The 19,377-nt window shown below is 46.6% G+C and overlaps 1 protein-coding gene across 1 annotated transcript in view; it reads left to right on the top strand.

Annotated features, from left to right (window-relative positions):
* LOC139641986 (microtubule-actin cross-linking factor 1, isoforms 1/2/3/4/5-like) overlaps positions 1–19,377 on the top strand; it is a 132,730-nt gene that overhangs the window by 66,923 nt on the left and 46,430 nt on the right. Inside the window, 1 exon segment of the mRNA XM_071516669.1 lies at positions 170–352. Within this exon segment, the coding sequence (XP_071372770.1) occupies positions 170–352 (183 nt within the window).

The following is a 19,377-nucleotide window of genomic DNA, read 5'->3' as shown; positions in this document are numbered from 1 at the left end:
ATGTTAATACGTCAACTTTGTGTCAGATAAGCTTTGATCAAGGCACCGTTGTGTGATAAGAAGATAAGCTGCAGTTTTATTAAACAGTGTGCACATAACGTGCATACTTTGTTAAAAGGGTTTCATCCATCCACTGATTCCTCCATTCCTGTCTTCCCTCCCCCTCCAGCTGAGCGAGCGGGGCCAGGCCAGGCTGGACCAGATCGAGGACGCCGCCGGGAGGGTGCAGCAGTTCTACAGGCTGGTGGACGAGCTGCAAGGCCTGCTGGGAAGGGCGGAGGAGGGGCTGAACGCCCAGGGCCTGGTGGGCACAGAGGTGGAGATCATCAAGCAGCAGCTGCAGGAGTTCAAGGTAGGATGGACTCCCTCTTGGTGTTTGTATGGATGGGTGTGTATGCATATGAGTGTGCGGATGCATACATATGCAATGTGCAGTGTATAATTGAAGTCCCATAGAAAAGGCATATCGGTATACGTGTGTGTTTGTATGTGTATTAGGCAGTGGAGGAAACACACATTGTTTTTAGCAGGATGGTTGGAGAATTTGATTGAAATCTGGTTGAATAGGATACAAATTCATAATCTCTTCCTTCTTCATAATTCTGTTGGTTTTAACTAAGGGTAAAAAGTGCTCTGGCATGGCTACATCTTAGTTGTGTGTGTGTGTGTGTGTGTGTGTACACGTGTGTGTGTATGTCATTGGGCAGTGTATAATAGTCACTGATTGACTCACTGATTTTAATTGAAATCTGGTTGAATAGGCTGTACTTGTTTGTATTCAGTCTTTTCCTTTCCCATCATGCCAGTTGATCTAATTTGCACAGACACACAGAAGGTCTTTGGCATGATGTCGTGCTCATGTATAAGGCACAGCGCCGTGTGTGTGTGTGTGTGTGTGCGTGTTATGAATAGTGACATTCAATATTTGAGGAACCTGGATGAGGTGTCTGTCTCCCTCCCTTCCTCTTGCTCATAGAGACCTTGAGGTAGGGTTGTGTGTGTGTGTGTGTGTGTGTGTGTGTTACCTTGAGGGATTCTTGTGTGTGAGAAGTCAGAAACGATGATTAGTTTAGTCACACGTCTCTCTGAATTGCCTGACACACTGCTGAATCACACAGCCTTTTTTCCTGAAGGGTAGTTATGATGCTCTCTCTGTGTTTTCTCAACATTTCCTTACCACACAAACACACACACACACGCACTCTCGCTCTATATATATATATGCTTTCAACTCTTTCTGTTTTACTCACACACGTACACACTGCACTGCCTCTCACACACACTCTGTCTCGCTTTTTTACATACCCTCACATACCTTCTGTCTCTCTCTCTCTCTCTCAAACACGCACACATTCCTCCCACCTCATGGTGTTCAGGCGCCAACCTTCTAGAGTTAGGAACTCATTAGGCTTGTCGCCGTGGTGATAGACGTCGGTCTAAATTTGATACCAGAGCAACTCGTACTCCTCTTTTGTGTGCCTTCTCTCTGTCTCATTTAGTAAAAAATGTGAAATCCCTATACTGTCTTTCATTATCTCAAAGACATTCAATGGTGAAGGCGGCACCAGAGAACCCATAATCACAGTAAACAACTTTCTGAAGGGTAGTGTGGCTTTTACACAACAGTTAACAATGCATGCATACTGGCTGAAAAGTCTTCTTAAGAGCAGTATAAATACATAGAATTAAATAAAAAACAAGAGATGGATAAGTCCCAGGTTATCACAAGAGCTAGCATAGCAGCCAACAGAGCATGGCTAGCCTTGCTTTATGGGAATTATTTGCCCAGTTGGCGTGTGTCTTTGACCAGTCAGATTTCTTGGATGAGACCCAAGATGAGATGAAACGTTAATGATCCCTGTGGGGAAATTGGGCTGTTGCAGCAGGAAATAGTAATAAAGGATATACATTAGAACAAACAGCAAATGAGGGGGTTATATAACAAATTCAACCAACAATTTCAACACCAGAACATGTTGAGTAAATGTCTGAATGAAAGAATGAAAAAGAATGTGGATTACAGCATTAACAGAGCATGCAAAATAGCAGCAGTAGAACTCGGAGACACAAAATTGAAAAGTTATTAAATTATCAATATATATGCAATACATAACAAATTAAAGGAATATGAGAATAGCAAGGAAACAACATGAAAATTACAGCATTTCCTTAGCATATGAGTGTGATTGTGTATAAAGGAATACACACAACTTTTGGCAAATGAGCTCTTTGATTCACTTTTACAGTATCTTGTTTCCTACTGGTGATGTTTAAGCATGAAAAGCCAAACTAGCACGGCTCTGCACTTCAACAGAAATTCCACTTTAGTGTCTAGAATTGCATAGGAGCTGACCTTAGGAATGTGCTTTGCTGGCACGTCCATTGTCTTTTATTGCATTACTTCACCGCTCGTTTCAAGGGTACAGACCGCTCTTTCACTCTGACTACTATCATTAAAAAAGTACATTTTCTGGCCATGATGTCATATCCTGTCCACTTAGAGAAACTATGTAAGTGTGTGACAACTGAGAGGAAAAGTATGCAAGAATCCCACGCAAAAAACCACACCGCTTCAGTATTTTTTTGCCCCCCCCATCTCCAGTCGCCGTGATGCTTTGGGAAGGTTGTGCGTTTTTGAAAATGATTGATGATTCATGTGATATTTGGGCTAATCTTTTTTATGCGTTTGAAATATTTAGTAGGAGTCCTGCTTGTCCCCCGGAGAGTGATTGGCTCTGCTGCTATTAAGATGTGTGGGTGGATCAAAGAACATTTTTTCTTTTCCTTTTCATGACTCGCCGTTGCTCCTATTTCTCTTCATCCTTGTTCCTGCTTTTTCTCTTTGGACTCTCTGTCTGTCTTTCTCTCTCTGTCATTTTATCTCTCTTAATTTCATTATTTTGACATTTTGTGTCTATTAATGATGTGCATGTAGCCTTTACATCTCTCTCTCTCCCTGCTAATCTCTCTGTCTCTGCCACTCTCTCTCTCTCTCTCTCTTCCAATCCCTCTGCCTCTGTCTGGGTCTCTCTCCCATTTTCTCTCCCCCTCTCTCTCTCTCCATTCTTTCCCCTTGTCTGTCTTAATGAGAGCGAGCCGGATGAATGTGTGGCAGAGGACAAACAGACGGAGGAGATAAAGAGGTGTCGAGAGAGGGAGGGAGGGATGAGGGGAGAGAGAGACAGAGAGAGAGAGAGAGAGACAGAGAGCAGTGAAAAGCTGAATAGGCTATACTGAGAAAGAGCGAGACTCACTCAGACAAAGACAGAGTGTGAAGATGTTACTGTATATGCGTTTTGTCTGGTGTAAAGTCAAATGAATCACGTCATTGAGTTTGTTTACAAGCTCACCAATACTGCGATGGCTGGGAGTAATAAGCTTAACGCAATATTTCAATTAAAACATTTACATGGTATGCAGTAACGTGATTTCTCTAATAACCCGGTTTACATGGATTCATTTAATAATCATTCTGAAAGAAACCACAAAGAACCGGCTTGTCCAGCACTTCTTCTCCTTTCTTGTCTGCGTCTAGTATTAAAAAAACGAAAGAAATCTAAGGTGTTTACATGCCTCAATGAATAAAAATGTAAAAAAAAAAAAAAATTGAGGCGGTTATGATTTTACATGCGTTTACATGACAGATGTTGCCCTAATCGGGTTAAAATTAAATGATTAGTGTACATGTAAACGTGTTCATTAATGTGCGTTTGGAATTGTGTCTGAGCTCAGGCCAAAGACTATTTTCCAATCTGGTGGAACAATCTATTATATTAAATTCCATTCTGTTCTTTTCTGTTCTGTTCTATTCTATTGTACTGTGTGTGAGTGGAGGTGCAGTGCTGCAGACATTGAGCGCTGTGTGCCTAGCTGGCAGACTGGGTGCAGCAGTAATAGCAGGGGCAGAATGTATAATAGCTGCTGTCTGCAGGGTATCTAGAGCATGGAGAAATGGTCTGTCACTCTGTCTGGGGGCAGAGGGGTATTTATAGGAGGGCAGCGAAGGGAGGATAGCGGGGGGAAATATTGTCAAGAATAGAGAAATGGATAGAGAAAATAAAAGTCAAAATAGAGAGAGGAGTGAGAGAAAGGCTGCATTGTCTAGTCAAAGAGAGAAGGATCGAGAGGCAGTCTAGTCGCAAACAGAGAGAAAGAAGAATAGAGGTAATATAGTGAGATGGACTTTCCTCATATCCGCTGTGTCCTTCTCTCTATTGCTCTGCTTTGACTTTATTTCCTTTCTATCTTTTCTCTGTATTACTGCTGTTTGTCTCTCTGTCCTTCTCTACTATAGTCTAAAGAGGGAGAGACAGAGAGAGAAAGACAGAGGGAATATAGTGAAAAACGGCAATAGACGATAGACTTTACTCATATCCCCTCTCTTTCAGCCACTCATGGAAGCCTCTCTCTCTCTCTCTTTCTCTCTCTCTCTCTCTCTCTCTCTCTCTCTCTCTCTCTCTGTCTCCCTCTCTCTCTCTCCCTCTGTAACTGATCCAGCTCGGGTCATTTTAAACCTAAACATGTCTGTCTGGCTCCAAAACAGACCGGGCCACCCTCCCCTCCTCCCCTCCTCCCCTCCTCCCCTCCTCCCCTCCTCCCCTCCTCCTCCTCCTTCCCCTCCCCCACCAGACCCCATTTCCAATCCAGAGGGATGATGTCATGCCTTCGCTTAGAAAAAAAGAGGGGCTCAGGACGAGGTGTGTGTGTGTGTGTGTGTGTGTGTGTGTGTGTGTGTTCGTAGGGGGGCAGCCAGGGGATAAGGGGTCATGAGAGTGGGAGGTGGTGTTGTCAGATTATTGTTTAAACTCCCCAACACTGATCTCATAGAGACTCACTGGGTCACTGAGGGAGGGAGAAAGAGACAGAGAGAGAGAGAAAGAGAGACAGACAGAAAGAGAGAGAGACAGACAGATAGAGAGAGAGAGAAAGAGAGACAGACAGAAAGAGAGAGAGACAGACAGACAGAGAGGGAGAGAGAGAGAGGATGACGGGGGAAAAGAGAGAGTTTCTTTCAGATGTCTTTTAAATGGCCTGCAGCAGTCGTCCTCTCTCTCTTTCTCTCCCTTACTCCCTATGTTTCTCTTCCTCACTGCAGTTCAAAAATGCTTTATTGGCGTGACTGTTTAAAGTTTAGCACTATTCCCAATACGAAAACATTTGATCGACATGACAAGCAGGATGTTACAATTATGATCATTTATAAGAACAAGGATGTCAATAACTTGTGAGGAATCAATTTCTGTTTTTACACTCTGCCTCCCTCATTCTCCTCCTCCCTCTCTCACTCAATTCAGTTTAATCTTTATTGTAATGAGTGTTTATCAGAAACTATATTTAGAGTTTGCAAAATGCACATTTTCAAACACCAAAAAAGCAGGTTATACAGACCATTTTGAATAATTATTTGGTGTGAGAACATGTACTGTACAAAAATGCACAATCATCAATATCTCTCTCTCTCTCTCTCTCTCTCTCTCTCTCTCTCTCTCTCTCCCCCTCCCTCCCTCTCCCAGTCAGTGAGAGTATCCCTATTTATCATGTACATGTTTATACATGGCCATACTGTCTGGACATATGTGCTACTGTGGAATCTGTGTTTGTATTTAGATTTGCTCTGTGGGCCGATGAGATGTGTGTGTATTTGTGTGTGTGTGAGTGTGCACCCTGCATCAGAGGATGCTTCTAATTCCAGTCTTTTTCGGGGCGCAACCGGAATCTCAGCTGTCTCCTCACCCCACCCTCAGACACACACACACACACACACACACACACACACACACACACACACACACACACACTAACTAGGGTGTGGCATCAACATCCCTCTACATGCCCCTGGCTCCCTTCGTCCCTAAGCAGCTGACATAGTCTCTGGGTGGGATGAGAACATGCGCACACACACACACACACACACACACACACACACACACACACACACACACCAGTGTATTAGTGGAGGGTTGTTACAAGGCTCTAAAGCCGTCGCTGCAGATGGACATTCCTGGGAGGGGCTGGTTAGGCTGGGTGACAGGGGAAAAGGAGGCATATGTATGTCCTGTGTGTCTTTGTGTGTGTGTGTGTGTGTGTGTCTTTGTGCACGCGTGGTTGTAGAAATCCCTGTCCTAAATCATGGCTGCACGCCTCCCCTGTCTTCACCCCCCCCTCCTCCTTCCATCTCCTTCTCCCTCACACCTTTTACCCTCTCCTCTCTCTTATATCCTCCTATAGACTCCGCTCTCCCTCTCTCCCTCTCCTCTCAACCTGATCACCCTACAGTCTTTATTCCCTGGAGAACTAATACTACTGTAAGTCTGTGAGTCACTGTCCTTTCCCGCACTGACTGTGTCAGCAACTATTTCATGGTGGGTGTAGAAGTCGAGTCAAACTGGGCCAGCAGCTCACCGGGTGTTTCTTGGTGCTCGTGCTCGTCCTGATTTTCACCTATGAAGCTGTTTATTAAAATGAATCTGGAAACTAATGAATATTGTGACCATCATTTAGATGGTTAGTAATTTGGATTTAGCTATTTTTGACTGTGCAGCCTGTTCAGAAAGTGATCTGGCTGTCATTGGTTCACCGTTGGTTCAGTGGAACCTCAAGTATCGAAACCTTCCAAACTGACCATTAAACTGAACATTAAATCCTGTTTTTATTGACAATCAATGGCCTTACTGACAAGTGACATGTGCCAGAGAGACATACCCCATGCCCTGTAACCTATAACCTGCCCTGGCCCACCTAATATGGCAGGTTGGGGGAGCCTGTATGTAATGTGGGTGAGTCAGAGAGGCCCTCAGCTATAAAAACAGCATTCCTACGTAGGTCTGGAAATTGTAAGTCATTTTGGAAAACAGCGTCAGTTGAAGTATAAATGTAAAAATGCATGTCCAGCTTTTGAAAAGTTTGGTTATCGCACAAAAAGTCTTAAAAAGAATGGAAAAATATTGTTATTCAATACATTTTATCTAACTGTAGATTTGCTATTTCACCTGGTATTGTGACATTTAGAAATATAATCTTCCACTGTAGAGTAATATGGTCTCCATTTATGATATTGAACCTAGACCTAAATCTTCTAATCCACATAAAGAAACTGACAAATACAAAAAGAATGAAATGGAAAATATGAAGGGGGCTTATAAAAAAACAGAATATATCCGTGTCTGTGTAACCAGTCCTGTCAGATCTGTATTTATTGAGTTTCAGCAGAGACTCAGGGTCACTAGTTAATCTGTTTTCACCAATAAGCGGCCATGTTGGCTGGCTTAATTCAACCTGTGATGTGTCCCGCACTCAGCAGAGTTCAGTGTGTCAGAACCCAGTAACCCTCCCATGACTTCCCAGCTAATCCAAGTCATACGTCATCTGGACACCGGCACTGTTTGCTGGCACTCAGGATTTTCCTGGACTAGTTTCTCTCTTTCTGTTCCCTCTCCCTCTCTCTCTCTCTGTCTGCGTGTGTGTGTGTGTGTGTGACTCTCAGTTTGTATGTTTGTCTGCGTGTGTGTGTGTGTGTGTGTGCGTAACTCTCAGTTTGTATGTTTGTCTGTGTGTGCGTGACTTTCGTTGTGTGTCGGTGTGTCTGTGCGTGTTTGTTTTTACTCTCCAAGGGGCCGATTGGATCAGGCTAACATAATTTCTCTAATCATATAACCTGATTCGTCTACCCGCCCTTTCCTGTAACCTGCCAGCACACACACACACACACACACACACACGCACCTTTCAACTCTGTATGAGTGAGTGAGCAAGCAAGTGAATGTTATGTCTTATATTTGTATGATCTAAATATGTCGGAGGTGGCTTGTGAGTTAGTGAGTTAGTGCATACGTGTGTGTGCGTGTGTGTGTGTGTGTGTGTGTTATGTCTTAGCCTTTCCACTCTCAGGATCCTGTATTGTTTCAGCTGTTGTGAATTAGAATGGCATGCCGCAGCTCGGCCTAGCCCTCTCACTCTCCCTCTCTTTCACTCTCTTTCTCTCAGTTCACTTAAATTCAATATGCTGTTTTGGTTTGAAATGTGAAAACATATTGCCAGAACATCTTAATCGAATGAGATTTCATCACAGAAACGAGCAAAAAGCCCCATCCCCCTTTCCTCTCTTTCCTAGTAATCATCATTCTTTATTAACATACCATACATAATAGATGCATTCTTTCACCTATACTAATGTAGCGGGTCATATCTAAGAATGTAATGGAGGATAAACCCACCTATACTCAGTTTACCTATCTTTTTATTTAGTAGAATAGAGTTTGACCACCTTTTTAGGCTGAAATAGATTTTTATGACATAAATCCATACCATACATCTTAGAAACTAGCATCAAACTCGTATAAGTAACGTAGAAATACTGTCTCATAGGTGAGAAGACAATAAATTAATGCTTTTCTGGAAATCTAATTGACTTTTGTTTACACCGGTCAAGTCTTCACCAATCAAATAGAATGAGAATAGAAAGGGAGACTCGGTGCTGTAGTGGAGAGGTGGCGTGAGATTCTGGTGAGAAGGAGAATAAGGTGGGGGTGGATGGGAGGCGGTGGGGGGGAGGCGCAAAGAAAGAGAGAGGAGGTTGTGTGTGAGAAGAGAGATGACCTCCACCGCTAACCCCTCAATGGACTCAGCAGGCAGCCTCACAGGTGTTGTTTGGTGTGTATGTGCGAGTGTGTGTGAAAGAGAGAGAGAGAAAGAGGTGGTCACATAAACAGAGGATAAGCCTATTTTTACCACCCTAAACTCCCCGAACGGTGTAAACCACTGCAGAGATTTGACCTCTAATGTGTTTATAATGTGGAAAATCCTTACTGTATTAATCGCACATGGACATTAAACTCCATCTGTAACATGGACTGCCGGCTGCCAGCTGACTGAAAACACGCAGGAGACCCGCAGCTTGGAAAGGTGTTAAGTTTTTATTTGCCTAAAAGCGTGTGTGTGTGTGTGTGTGTGTGTGTGTGTGTGTGTGTTTATTGCTGCACTGAAACACACTCAAATACATGTACAGCTGCACTCGCACACACGCAGATACACATACACACACGCAGGCACACACACACACAGTGAGCAAGCAAATCAGCCTCAAAATCTGCAAAGTCTGAAACTACCATTATGAACAGCAGTGGTGTGTGTGGATGATTGACAGGTGTGTTTATTAAGGTTATTGAGCATGGTAGTGAAGCAGCGGGGTGGAGGGGGGGCTTATTTGCTTAGAGGTGTGTGTGTGTGTGTGTGCGGGCGTGCGTGTGTCTTTGTGTGTGTATATGCGCGCGTGTGTGCTGGGTCCCGGTCTCTTTGTGTCTGTCTGTCTGCCTGGGAAGGTTGAGAACAATAAATGCTTTCACACACACACACACACACACACACACACACACACACACACACACACACACACACACACACACACACACTCAGGTAAAATGCTTTGCTAGTTAATATAAAACTACCTCTGAGACTTGGAAAGAAGGAGGGTGGGTTAGGAGAGTGAAAGGAGAGAGAGAGAGAGAGAGAGAGAGAGAGAGAGAGAGAGAGAGATGAGGATTGTATTTTTCCTGCTGCCAGGTTACCAGAAGAGAGAGAGGGGGAGGGAGACTGAGACGGATGGAGAGAGAGATTGAAAAACAGACACTGAGAAAGAAAATGACATTAAATGACAGTGTTTTGAAGAGATGAGATATGGATTCGCTGTGGCTGGGTTAGAGGGAAACGGAGGGAGGGAGAAACGAAATGAGAGAGACGGAGAGAGCGACATTTTCCTTTCGACAGGTGTTCTCCCATGAGCAAATAAATGACCCAGAAAAGTCAATAATGCATACTTTGTGCCCTACACCTGTGGCTGCACGTGGGTGTGTGTGTTTGTGTCACTTAACCACTAAGTGGTTTCGAGCCTCTAGACACAGACAATGGTAGCGTGACCCCATACCTGAGGCAAAACCACAACAGTGTAATATGTGAATAACACGCCATTTAGTGGACGCTTTAATCCAAAGTGCTTTACTGCACCGTGGAGCGCATATGTTTTTCCAATGGGAACTGAACCCCTAATCCTCACGTCCCCCTTGCCCCTCTGTCTTCCTCTCCAAGTCAGTTCGGTGACTCTTTAAGCAGCCATGACAATGGAGGGATGAATGAAAATTGGGGGGATGGATGGATTGTCTAATCTAATCTAATCTTAAATGTATGGACAGATCGCGGGGGGTCATGGGGGTCGTGGAGGGATAGAATTTACCCCAGTCAATATTGAGGCGGGAGGCAGGGGGGGAGGGTAGAGGCCGTCATTTGAGTGAGCAAATTAAATGAACATAATCTCTATGGGTCCCTTGTCGACCTTTCCGCCTCCTTTAGTCTTATTCTTTCGTTCATTCTTCCTCCCGCTGCCCCTGTCCCTCCTTCTCTCCTGGTAGCTGGCCCACATCTGCGAACGCTTGGATTTAAATCTTGTTGTGGTCTGTGTAGAGGGGATTGTCGGTTAGCCGTGGGTCACGCGAGAGTTTGTGAGCTCTCTCTGTGTGTGTGTTTGTGTGTGTGTGTGTTTGTGTGTGTGTGTGTGGCAAACCAGTGACAAACCCCTTTTGTTTCTATAAAGACGTTTGCCTTGGACGCGGCAATGACAGCTGCAGCGCAACTGACAGAGAAAGAGAGAGAGGGAAGGGAGGAGGAAGGGGAGAAGGAGAGGGAGGGAGCGGAGTTAAAAAGAAAGAGTGGAGTATTTAGCGTGTTTGACATGCAGGCCACGGGCGGCTCTCAGCAACAGTTGAGAGAGAGAGAGAGAGAGAGAGAGAGAGAAAGCTCCCTCCCCTTGTGATTATTGAAAATGCGTTTCTGGGCAAAGGACTGAGTGAGCGAGTCGCAGAGAAGGAAGGAGGGAGAGAGAGAGAGAGAAAGCAGGCGTGCTTTGGTTGAGATCAGCCAAGCTCTGCCAGACTGCTTTAAACAAACACTCAGACTGGCTGAAAAAGGGAAGAGCAGAGGAGAAGAGGGAAGAACGAGGAGGAGGAGGAACGCCACAACTGGCACTGGGAAGCCTATAACTTGGGATAACAAGAGAAAAACAAGGTGGCTTAAAGTTCTCTGCTTCTGTTCCGGGGCCGCGGGTTGCCATGTTTGCCGGTATCCCCCCCGTCTGACCGACTGGGTGGCTATTCAGAGTTTTTGTGTGGCATCCTGAAGGACCCGACAGCACCCCCTCCCCTCCTATTTTTTTTTTTTTTTTTTGTGCACAGCCCCCTTTCCTTTTGGCCTCTCGCGCTCTCCCTCACACACACTCTCTGACACACACACACACACACTGGTCTCCCCCAGCCGGATTGGGTTTCAGTGAAGGCGCAGACGGGAATGCACAAGTGGAGACTGTGAATATCACCGACTTTTTTGTGTGTGTGTCTATCTCTTTTCCATATTGTTTTACACCAGCGGCCCACTACTACTACTACTACTACTAGTTCTACTACTACTCCTGCCGGACAGTGGAATTGTGGTTTAACTGGGAAACCTGGGAAAACAGAAGAAGGAGGAAACTGGAGTGAATAGAGGCAGACTTCCGTGTGTGCATACAGCCTAGACTGTTGCTTTGGGGGAAAAAAAAAAAAAGACAGCTCATTATTGATAAGCCTCTTTCTCTCCCGTTGGCTAACAGTCCCACCCCCTCTCTCTCTGCCTCCCTCCCTCCCTCCCTCCCTCTTCCTTTCTTTTTTCTTTCTTTGACTCTCTGTATCATTTCACTCTCTGCGGACAGTGTTTTTGTGCTCTGAAGGGGGGAGGCGGTTTGCCCCTGGAGAATTAGGAGTGGATTACAAAGCTGTGATGAATGTAGCCATCTCACACTGCTAGCCCCTTCCATTTCGCTCGCCACACCGGACCTGGCAACAGTGACAGGGAGAGAAAGTGAGATATTATATTCTGCCGGCCTGAAGAAAAGCCTCACCTGGGTTATATTATAGCCTTTTAATTCATTCCTCTCTTTCATTTCCTCCCTTGTTTGGAGAAGAGGATTTTTAGCAGAATGTTGCTCGCTGTTCAGCGTGGGATAATCGGCTGCATCCCGGTATTCAGTTGATATTTTTTGGTAACAGGCAAAATCCTCCCCTGCACAACTCCCTCTCTCTTTTATTCTCTCTCTCTCTCTGGCTCCACGCCCCCTCTTAACACCCTCCCTCCCTCTCTATCTCTACTTCACTCCCCCACGCCTGTGTCTCTCTCTCTCTCTCTCTCTCCGTCTCGTGTTTTTTTTTTTCGGGAGAGAGGAAACCGGCATGATTGGAGCACTTCCTGTGTTTTAATACCAGCGCAGGAAACAGAACAAACGGAGCTGAATTCAAACAAAAACACCAAGAGAGAAAAGAGGGAGGGAGAGAGAGAGAGAGAGAAGGGACGAGTGAGTGAGAGAGAGAGGAGACAGAGGGAGGGGGGGAGTGAGAGAGCGAGAGAGTGAGAGGAAAAGAGGGAGATTTTTTTAGCAGCTGCAAACCATTTCAGCTGTGTAGTGGCCTGAGAACAGAGACTGGGAGAGAAAGAGAGAGAGAGCAAAGCAAGGGAGCCCACACGCCTGAGAGAGAGAGAGAAAGAAAGAAGAGGAACTGGGATTGCGTGGCACTATGTTTTATTCTCAGTAAGGAGTCGGGAGCGAGAGAGAGAAGACGGCGAAGAAAGAGAGAAAGGGAAGGGAGCGTGTCCTAGGATTGTCTGCTGCAAGAGAGAGGGTGGTAAAGAGGGAACGAGGGCGCCTGCAAGGCAGAGCTTGGACTGGAGCTGGGAGGGCTGTCTGGGTCTTTGCCCTCTGGATACAGTCCCACGACTCACTGCTCTGCCCTGCCTGCCTGCCTGGTCCAGGCTCCAGCCCCCAGCCCCCCTCACTATCTACCCCCAGATGCCCTCTTCCTCTCCAGCCTCACCCCCTCCAGGACCCTGCCTGCTTTGGATCTACCGTACCACCTCTCCCCTGGAGCTGTGGATGATCTGAGGACGAGACGGAAAGAAAGGGGAGATAAAAGAAGGTTGAAACATTGACAGGCATTTCTTCACACTGTCGAAAAACGGTCTGCTTTTCTCTTTGTTCTGGTTTTAGTTTTTTACGTGCAGTTTTTTTCTCCAAATACTTGACTTGCCTTGTGTGGATGATGGAGTTGACTTTGTTTCACTAATAATGACTGTTATGATGGTGATGAGATGTCTTAGACAAAGATTAGGGTTCTTCCTGCAGGCATGAAGTCCTGATTCTTTGTGATGGAAGCAGAAGAGAGAAAGAAAGAAAAAGAAAAGCAGTAGACTGCAAGAACACACACAGGACCACTAAGTGGCAATGACTTGGTTTCTGAAGGGATTTCTATTTTCATATTGCTCCAGTTGTGTTTTCTTGCCTCAAACAGCTCTCAAGGATAGACATTTTCATTATTCCTGGATCTCTCATTTCGTGGATCTTACATCTTCATTCATTTTTTTTTATCAAATAAACATTTCTCTTGAACAAAGGAAGATGAAAGTGAAACAAAGCCATGGGGGATTGTACTTTCCTATTTTTCTCACCCCACGCAGCCTTTCTTTTATATAACAGAGAGTGGGTTTTCTCACCTTAAAAGGAGACTTTTACACTTCCCTGCCTGCCTCTCACTGAGACTGTTGAAGTTGTCCAAGCCCTCTCTGCCTTTTCCTGTTGTGCCACAGAGAGGAGAGGAGACCGGAGAGGAAGGAGGCAGGAGCTTGGGGAGAGCGAGAGAGGAGTCAGGGAGAGACTTGCTGTACGTGAATATGGAGGAGACAGCAGTGCTCAACCTTTATGAAAGCAAAACAAAGGGATGTTATCTGCAGGGCACTCACTTCACCTCGGACTTTGTACTTCTCAGAGAGATGGTGACAGTTTCTTTCCCTTCCTCCCTCTGTTCAACCCTCCACCTCTCCCTCATTCCTAACAGTCTTTCAAATAAACAGAGCTGGTGATTAATATGTTGCCGAGGGGGAGGGCTGTCTCTCTCACTCCCTCACTGATGCCACACAGCATCTCAGAAAGACCAAGGAAATGCACAACTGTTGAGGTGACATAGCCAAGAACTCAACACACACCTTGAATGATATTGTGGATTATAAAACTTGGAATATTTTTTAGAATGTGAAACTTTTGGGATTGTTTAAATGCAGCCACTTGGACTAATGTTTGATATTGTGGATTATTGTACTGGGAACGATTGATGGTAAAGGAACTAATTTCCCACTAAGACCCGCTTTTTGTGTAGTGTTATCTATTTCATTTCTCTAACTGACATGCCCCTTTGAAGGACCACTGCAAGGTTTCCACGCCTGCCCCTTTAAATCACAACCACAACAGGGTTTCTGTGGCTGCCCAACAGAAGTTAAAAGGGCAGGATGGGTAAGCCCCTGAGCCGCCCGGACTGCCTGAGGCAGAACCCTCGCTGCCTGGGGAAAGGTGATGAGGACGAGGCCTACATAGAGGACTGCTACGTCCCCCAGCGATCTATTTACGACACCATGCGCATCAATGAACAGATTGACCAGGGGACCAAATTGAGTCAACCCTCCAGGAGCACCCTAGGTTCCGGTGGGGAGGTTAGAGGAGAGGGAAGTACACTTTCTAGCAACGGCACCATCGGAGCCGATATAGGCTGTGTTTTTGTCTCCAGGAATGCAGATAATGCTGGTGGAGTGAAGAAACTGGATGAGAGGGTGATCTTTGATGCCTTAAAGCTAACTGGTGATCTGCAGAGCATGTCACCACCGGTTGGCGTCGTAAGTTCAGGTTTGCCTATTGCCCCCTCTTCATCTGGCTCTGGTGGTGTGGCCGCAGTGGCCAAAAGACGGCACCAGGGTGGTGATAAGAAGGACAACCCCAACCGTCGCTCTTGGAAAGCCTTCATGCCCCCCAGTTTTCCAGAATTTGCAGAGAGACTAGAGTTCTCACCTGGGGAGGGAGCAGAGAAGCGTCTGTCTGGGGCAGGGATTCCTCTGTCTCCTCTACAGCCCCTTCCCTCTCACCTCCCCCCATCCACCCCTACCTCCTCCACTCCTCCCTTACCTCCTTATACACCTTCCCCTCTTTCGTCTGCTCCCCACACTCCTCCCGTCTCTTCCTCGCCTTCTTTGACACCCACTGTAAGCCCTGTGCCTCCTCTCCAGCCGCATCCTCTCAGCAGGCAAAAACAGCTTCTTCCTATGCTACAGAAGCAACACAAACAGACTCATGCACTGCCTTCACCGTCCAAAGAACAGCTACCTGCCTTTAGCCAGACCCAGACACCCCAGGTTTCTGGAAATACACCACAGCAGAGCCCCAGTACATCTAGACAGATAGAGAGGAGAAGGGAGGAGCACAGACGAACTGCTATCTGTCCCAAAGCTGGAATCAGACAGATCCCAGAGGAGCCTGTTGAGTTAACCAAGAACTCAGACTCAGAGAGGGACTCCCCTCTTTTGGAGCAGGACCAGGGGGACAACACCCCTCTCATCCCACCAAAACCGGTCTTTTGTCCCCCTACCAAGGCCCGCACCTGGCCCCGCAGTATGACAGGCGGGAAGAGAACCCAGGTGGGCCTGAGACATAACTTCCCTATGCTCCCCCCTTTGCCTCCCCTAATGGGTGAGGATAGTGACATGGATGAAGAGTCTCTTTATCTTCTAGACCCCCCATCTCCGTTCTTGCAGGAGGAGGAGGGGTTGGTATATGGTGGTCTGCCTCTCTCCCCCTGTATCAGTCAGGAGGGAGGTGAAGAGGGACTACTCGGCTGGGGTGCTCAGGGCGGTGAGCTCAGAGAACGCACAGCTTCTGAGCTCAAGTTCGAGGAGGACGAACGCAGGATACTTGAAGAGCTTGAGGATGACGAGCAGGAGGAGGCCATGAAAATGATTGAGGAGGAGGAGGAGACAGGGAAAAAAGAGAGGGATAAAGCAGAGGAGGAGAGAGCTCAGAGAGAGGAAAGAGAATGGGAGGCAGTTCTTAAACTAGAGAATAGAGAGATTATTGACCAGTCTTGGGATAGGGAAACACTGGAGTCAGAGAGCTGGGATTTAACAGGCTCCTCGGGACATTGGCCTCTATTGACTCCCCCAACAGGGTTCGGAGGCCCCGGGGCCCCTAGTGCATCACCCTGCCCTAGCTCAGGGGCTGGATCAGATGACCTCTTCCTAGAGCTGGAGAGGCAGTGTCAAGAGGAAGGGGAGGAGGGAGAGGAGATGAGTGTAGATCCTGAGCCACTTGATCCCTACAGCCTTCCTCGTTTGGAGGAAGAGGTAGAGGAGACAGAGGGAGAAGCCAAGACTGCCTGGGTAGATTTTGAGGGCACTCTTCCTCTGGATGCAGTTAACAGGGTAGAGCCTGATAGCATTGAGCCAGGCTTAGAGGATTCTACAACTGACACAAATTTAAATGACTCTGAGCACATAGAACAAGCTCTCTCACAGATTACACACTTTGACTCAATGCGAGCACGAGACCATGAAAATGAACATGGTTTCATTGATGAACAGTGTGATGTTGAGTATGATGAGGAGGAGGAGGAAGAGCAGAGTTACCTAACCGACTCTCTTCTTGAACGCCTCCCGGAGTCAGACTCCAGTGGAGTCCACATGTCCCAACCAGACAGAACTGGTCTTAGTGACATGACTCAAACAGACTGTGAGCAGGAGAGACCTGCAGAAACAGAGACGGACCTGGATAGTGGAGCATCGTCTGGTCGTGATGGCGATGAGGGGGAGAACATCGAGGAGGAGGAGGACGAGGAGGAGGAGGAGGTGGAGGTCATTCAGAAAGCCTCTTCTCCATCTCGCAGCCCTCTGAACCCTTATGCTGAGGAGGAGGAGGAAGAGGAGGAGGTGGAGATTGTGGAGGAAGGAGAGGTGGAGGAGGAAGGGGAGTTAGGAACAGAGTGGGATGTGTGTGACCAATCTGAGCCAAGTTTGGACGGTAGTGAGGAGGCTCTCGTGGACCGTTCCCCGGAGCCTCCGCACACAGATGAAAAAGACATCGACAGTGAATGTACACAGGATGTTGATGTTCAAACTTCCTGTCAAGAAGACGCAGTCTCCTCAGAGATTAGCGATGTTGCCATGGAAATAACTTGTGACACCGAAGGCACATCGTTTGCATCAGAGACTCTGGATTCTGTTGTCCCCACAGACGTAGCCTCAGGTCTGGACATGTCCGGACAGGACGCCGATCAGGGAACTACAACAGCAATGACAACCAGCACCCCTAAATCAGACTCTGTTCCTCTCATACACCCCCAAAATACAGACTCGGCACCCCCTTCCCCTCCACCTCAGTCACCTTCTAAACCTGACTGTCAGGGTGCAGGGTTAGAGAGCAAAGACTCAGAGGCCTTTGTGACCTCTGACAGTTTTGTTTACTTGGCTGTGTCTGCGCCTCCCCAGTACCCCAGTGACTGTCCCCCCTCTCCGCTTGAGGACTCCATCCCCCCCAGTCCCATCCCCAAACCTCCCTGCTGCCCAGACCCAGAGGAGGAGGGCACCTTCCTATGCTCTGATAGCTTTGTCTACCTGGCGGCCCCTGAACGGCCCCAACCCGGCCCCTCAGATGGGGGCTCGGCCTGCGAGGATGCTCAGGAGCTCGACTTGGACTCGTACTCTGAAGGGACCCAGTCTGGGATGGATGGGGTGGAGTTTGTCCTAGGCTCTATGACCGGGGACAGTGACTGGGAGTCTGACGGCTCTGCTCTGGACCCTCCTCCATTCATGTCCAGAGACCAGGCCTGGGATCAGCTAGAGCCAGGCCTGCTACAGAGCCTATTTACCCAGACAGAGACAAGCCAGGCCCAGGCCTACAGGCCCCAGGGAGACGGGCTTCAGGCAGAGGTTATGGCATGGGACACAGAGCCCCTCTCTGGATCAGAAAGGGCAGAGAATGAATCGACTACTCCGTTGCCGTGTTCAGACATTGACGCCGAGGCAGAGGTATACTCACTGATTTTCATTGTTTTTTAGTCCTTTTGTATAACAGAAGTAATTGGTGGCCATAGAAGCCCATATAATATTGGTTATTGGATGTAGGCCTAGCATGAAAATAGACAAATACAGAGATTCATAAAGACAAAGGAAATATAGGGAGCTCTGTATTCTGTTGGAAGTAAATGTATTTAGTTGAGGCTACTGTGCAGCTGGTATAGCATGAAAAATGCAATTGAGTGAGGTGCGGTAAACAGTGAATGTAATGGTGCAGACATACAGTAACATGGGAAAAGACATACAAAGAAAGAGCTTGGAGAATCCATCTGGGACGTGGCTTACTTAAGCATTTTTATATTTATATTTAGTAGATATTCTAATCCAGAGTGATTTACAATAGGCACAACAGTGGAATGCAAGGGCCAGAAGTACAGTGCCAACACAAGAGAATAAATTAAACAGAAACCACTGTAACCCTGCAATATTGATCTCTGCACAATAAAGCAAGTGGCCTAATAAGAGAGGATTGCTAGTTAAAGAGTAAGCACCAAGCAAAGCTGTATTTTTAGCAATGAATGCATTGGATGTGGACATGCATGAGAGAGGATATACTTGACATAAACATAGCTTGGGAGTGGACACGTACAGAGGCATAGCATGGAAAAAGAATCAGGTCAGGTAGCTAAGCGTTGAGTGTAACTGATGTAGACATAGCATGGAAAATGCATCTGTGTGGGGGAGGGAGGGGGTAAGTTATGTAGACGCCATAATTAGCTAGTTGTGTTTCAGTAGTAGGGCTTTAAATGATTGCAATATGATGCTCAGAGGGGGGTCTGGCTACTTATGGGAAACTACCCTCAGGGTCACTCACTATGTGTGTGTGTGTGTGTGTGCATCCATACATGCGCATACTAAGTTCATGGGTCTGTGCCAATCTACATGCCTATGTTTGAGCTTGATCACTTATTTGTTTGTGTGTGGCTGAAAGAACGGTATGTGCTTGCAGGCTACTAAGAATGTTGATCTCAAGTGCAGAGTTTACACCATCAATGTCAAGGGCACACAAACCGCTATTGTCGTGTTTACACTGTCTGTACAGTATATAGGGTGAAGGATGCACCGCTTCCATACAAAGTCATGGGTGTTTACATATCCTATTTGTTTGTGTACATGCGGGTCCTGATCACAGGCCTAAGCAGTAGAGTTCAAAGTTTTCCATCTGGGTTAAATAATTTGTGTAAAAGGTCAGTGTTTGAGGAGGCAGTGTGTTTGTATGTGGAGCGGGACTTCTGGATGGCTTTCACTGTTTGGGTTGATTTGGTTTCGGAGAATGTAATCAGTGTCATAATATACCGGCAGTGTTACTGCTGCATACAGATAGGGATCTCAAATGGATATTCTATAAATACTGCAAGATTGGTTCGCCTTGGAACTGACAGAGAGGTCTATCAATGCGATTACAATAGACTGCGTGTC

The sequence above is a fragment of the Centroberyx affinis genome, unplaced genomic scaffold, assembly GCF_046629955.1.
Source record: "Centroberyx affinis isolate AG114_WGS23_722 - 3 ecotype Tasmania unplaced genomic scaffold, CSIRO-AGI_Caff_v1 ptg000422l_1, whole genome shotgun sequence".
NCBI classification, from domain to species: Eukaryota; Metazoa; Chordata; class Actinopteri; order Beryciformes; family Berycidae; genus Centroberyx; species Centroberyx affinis.
The sequence above is the reverse complement of the archived record's forward strand: the minus strand, read 5'-3'. Positions and strand labels throughout refer to the sequence as shown.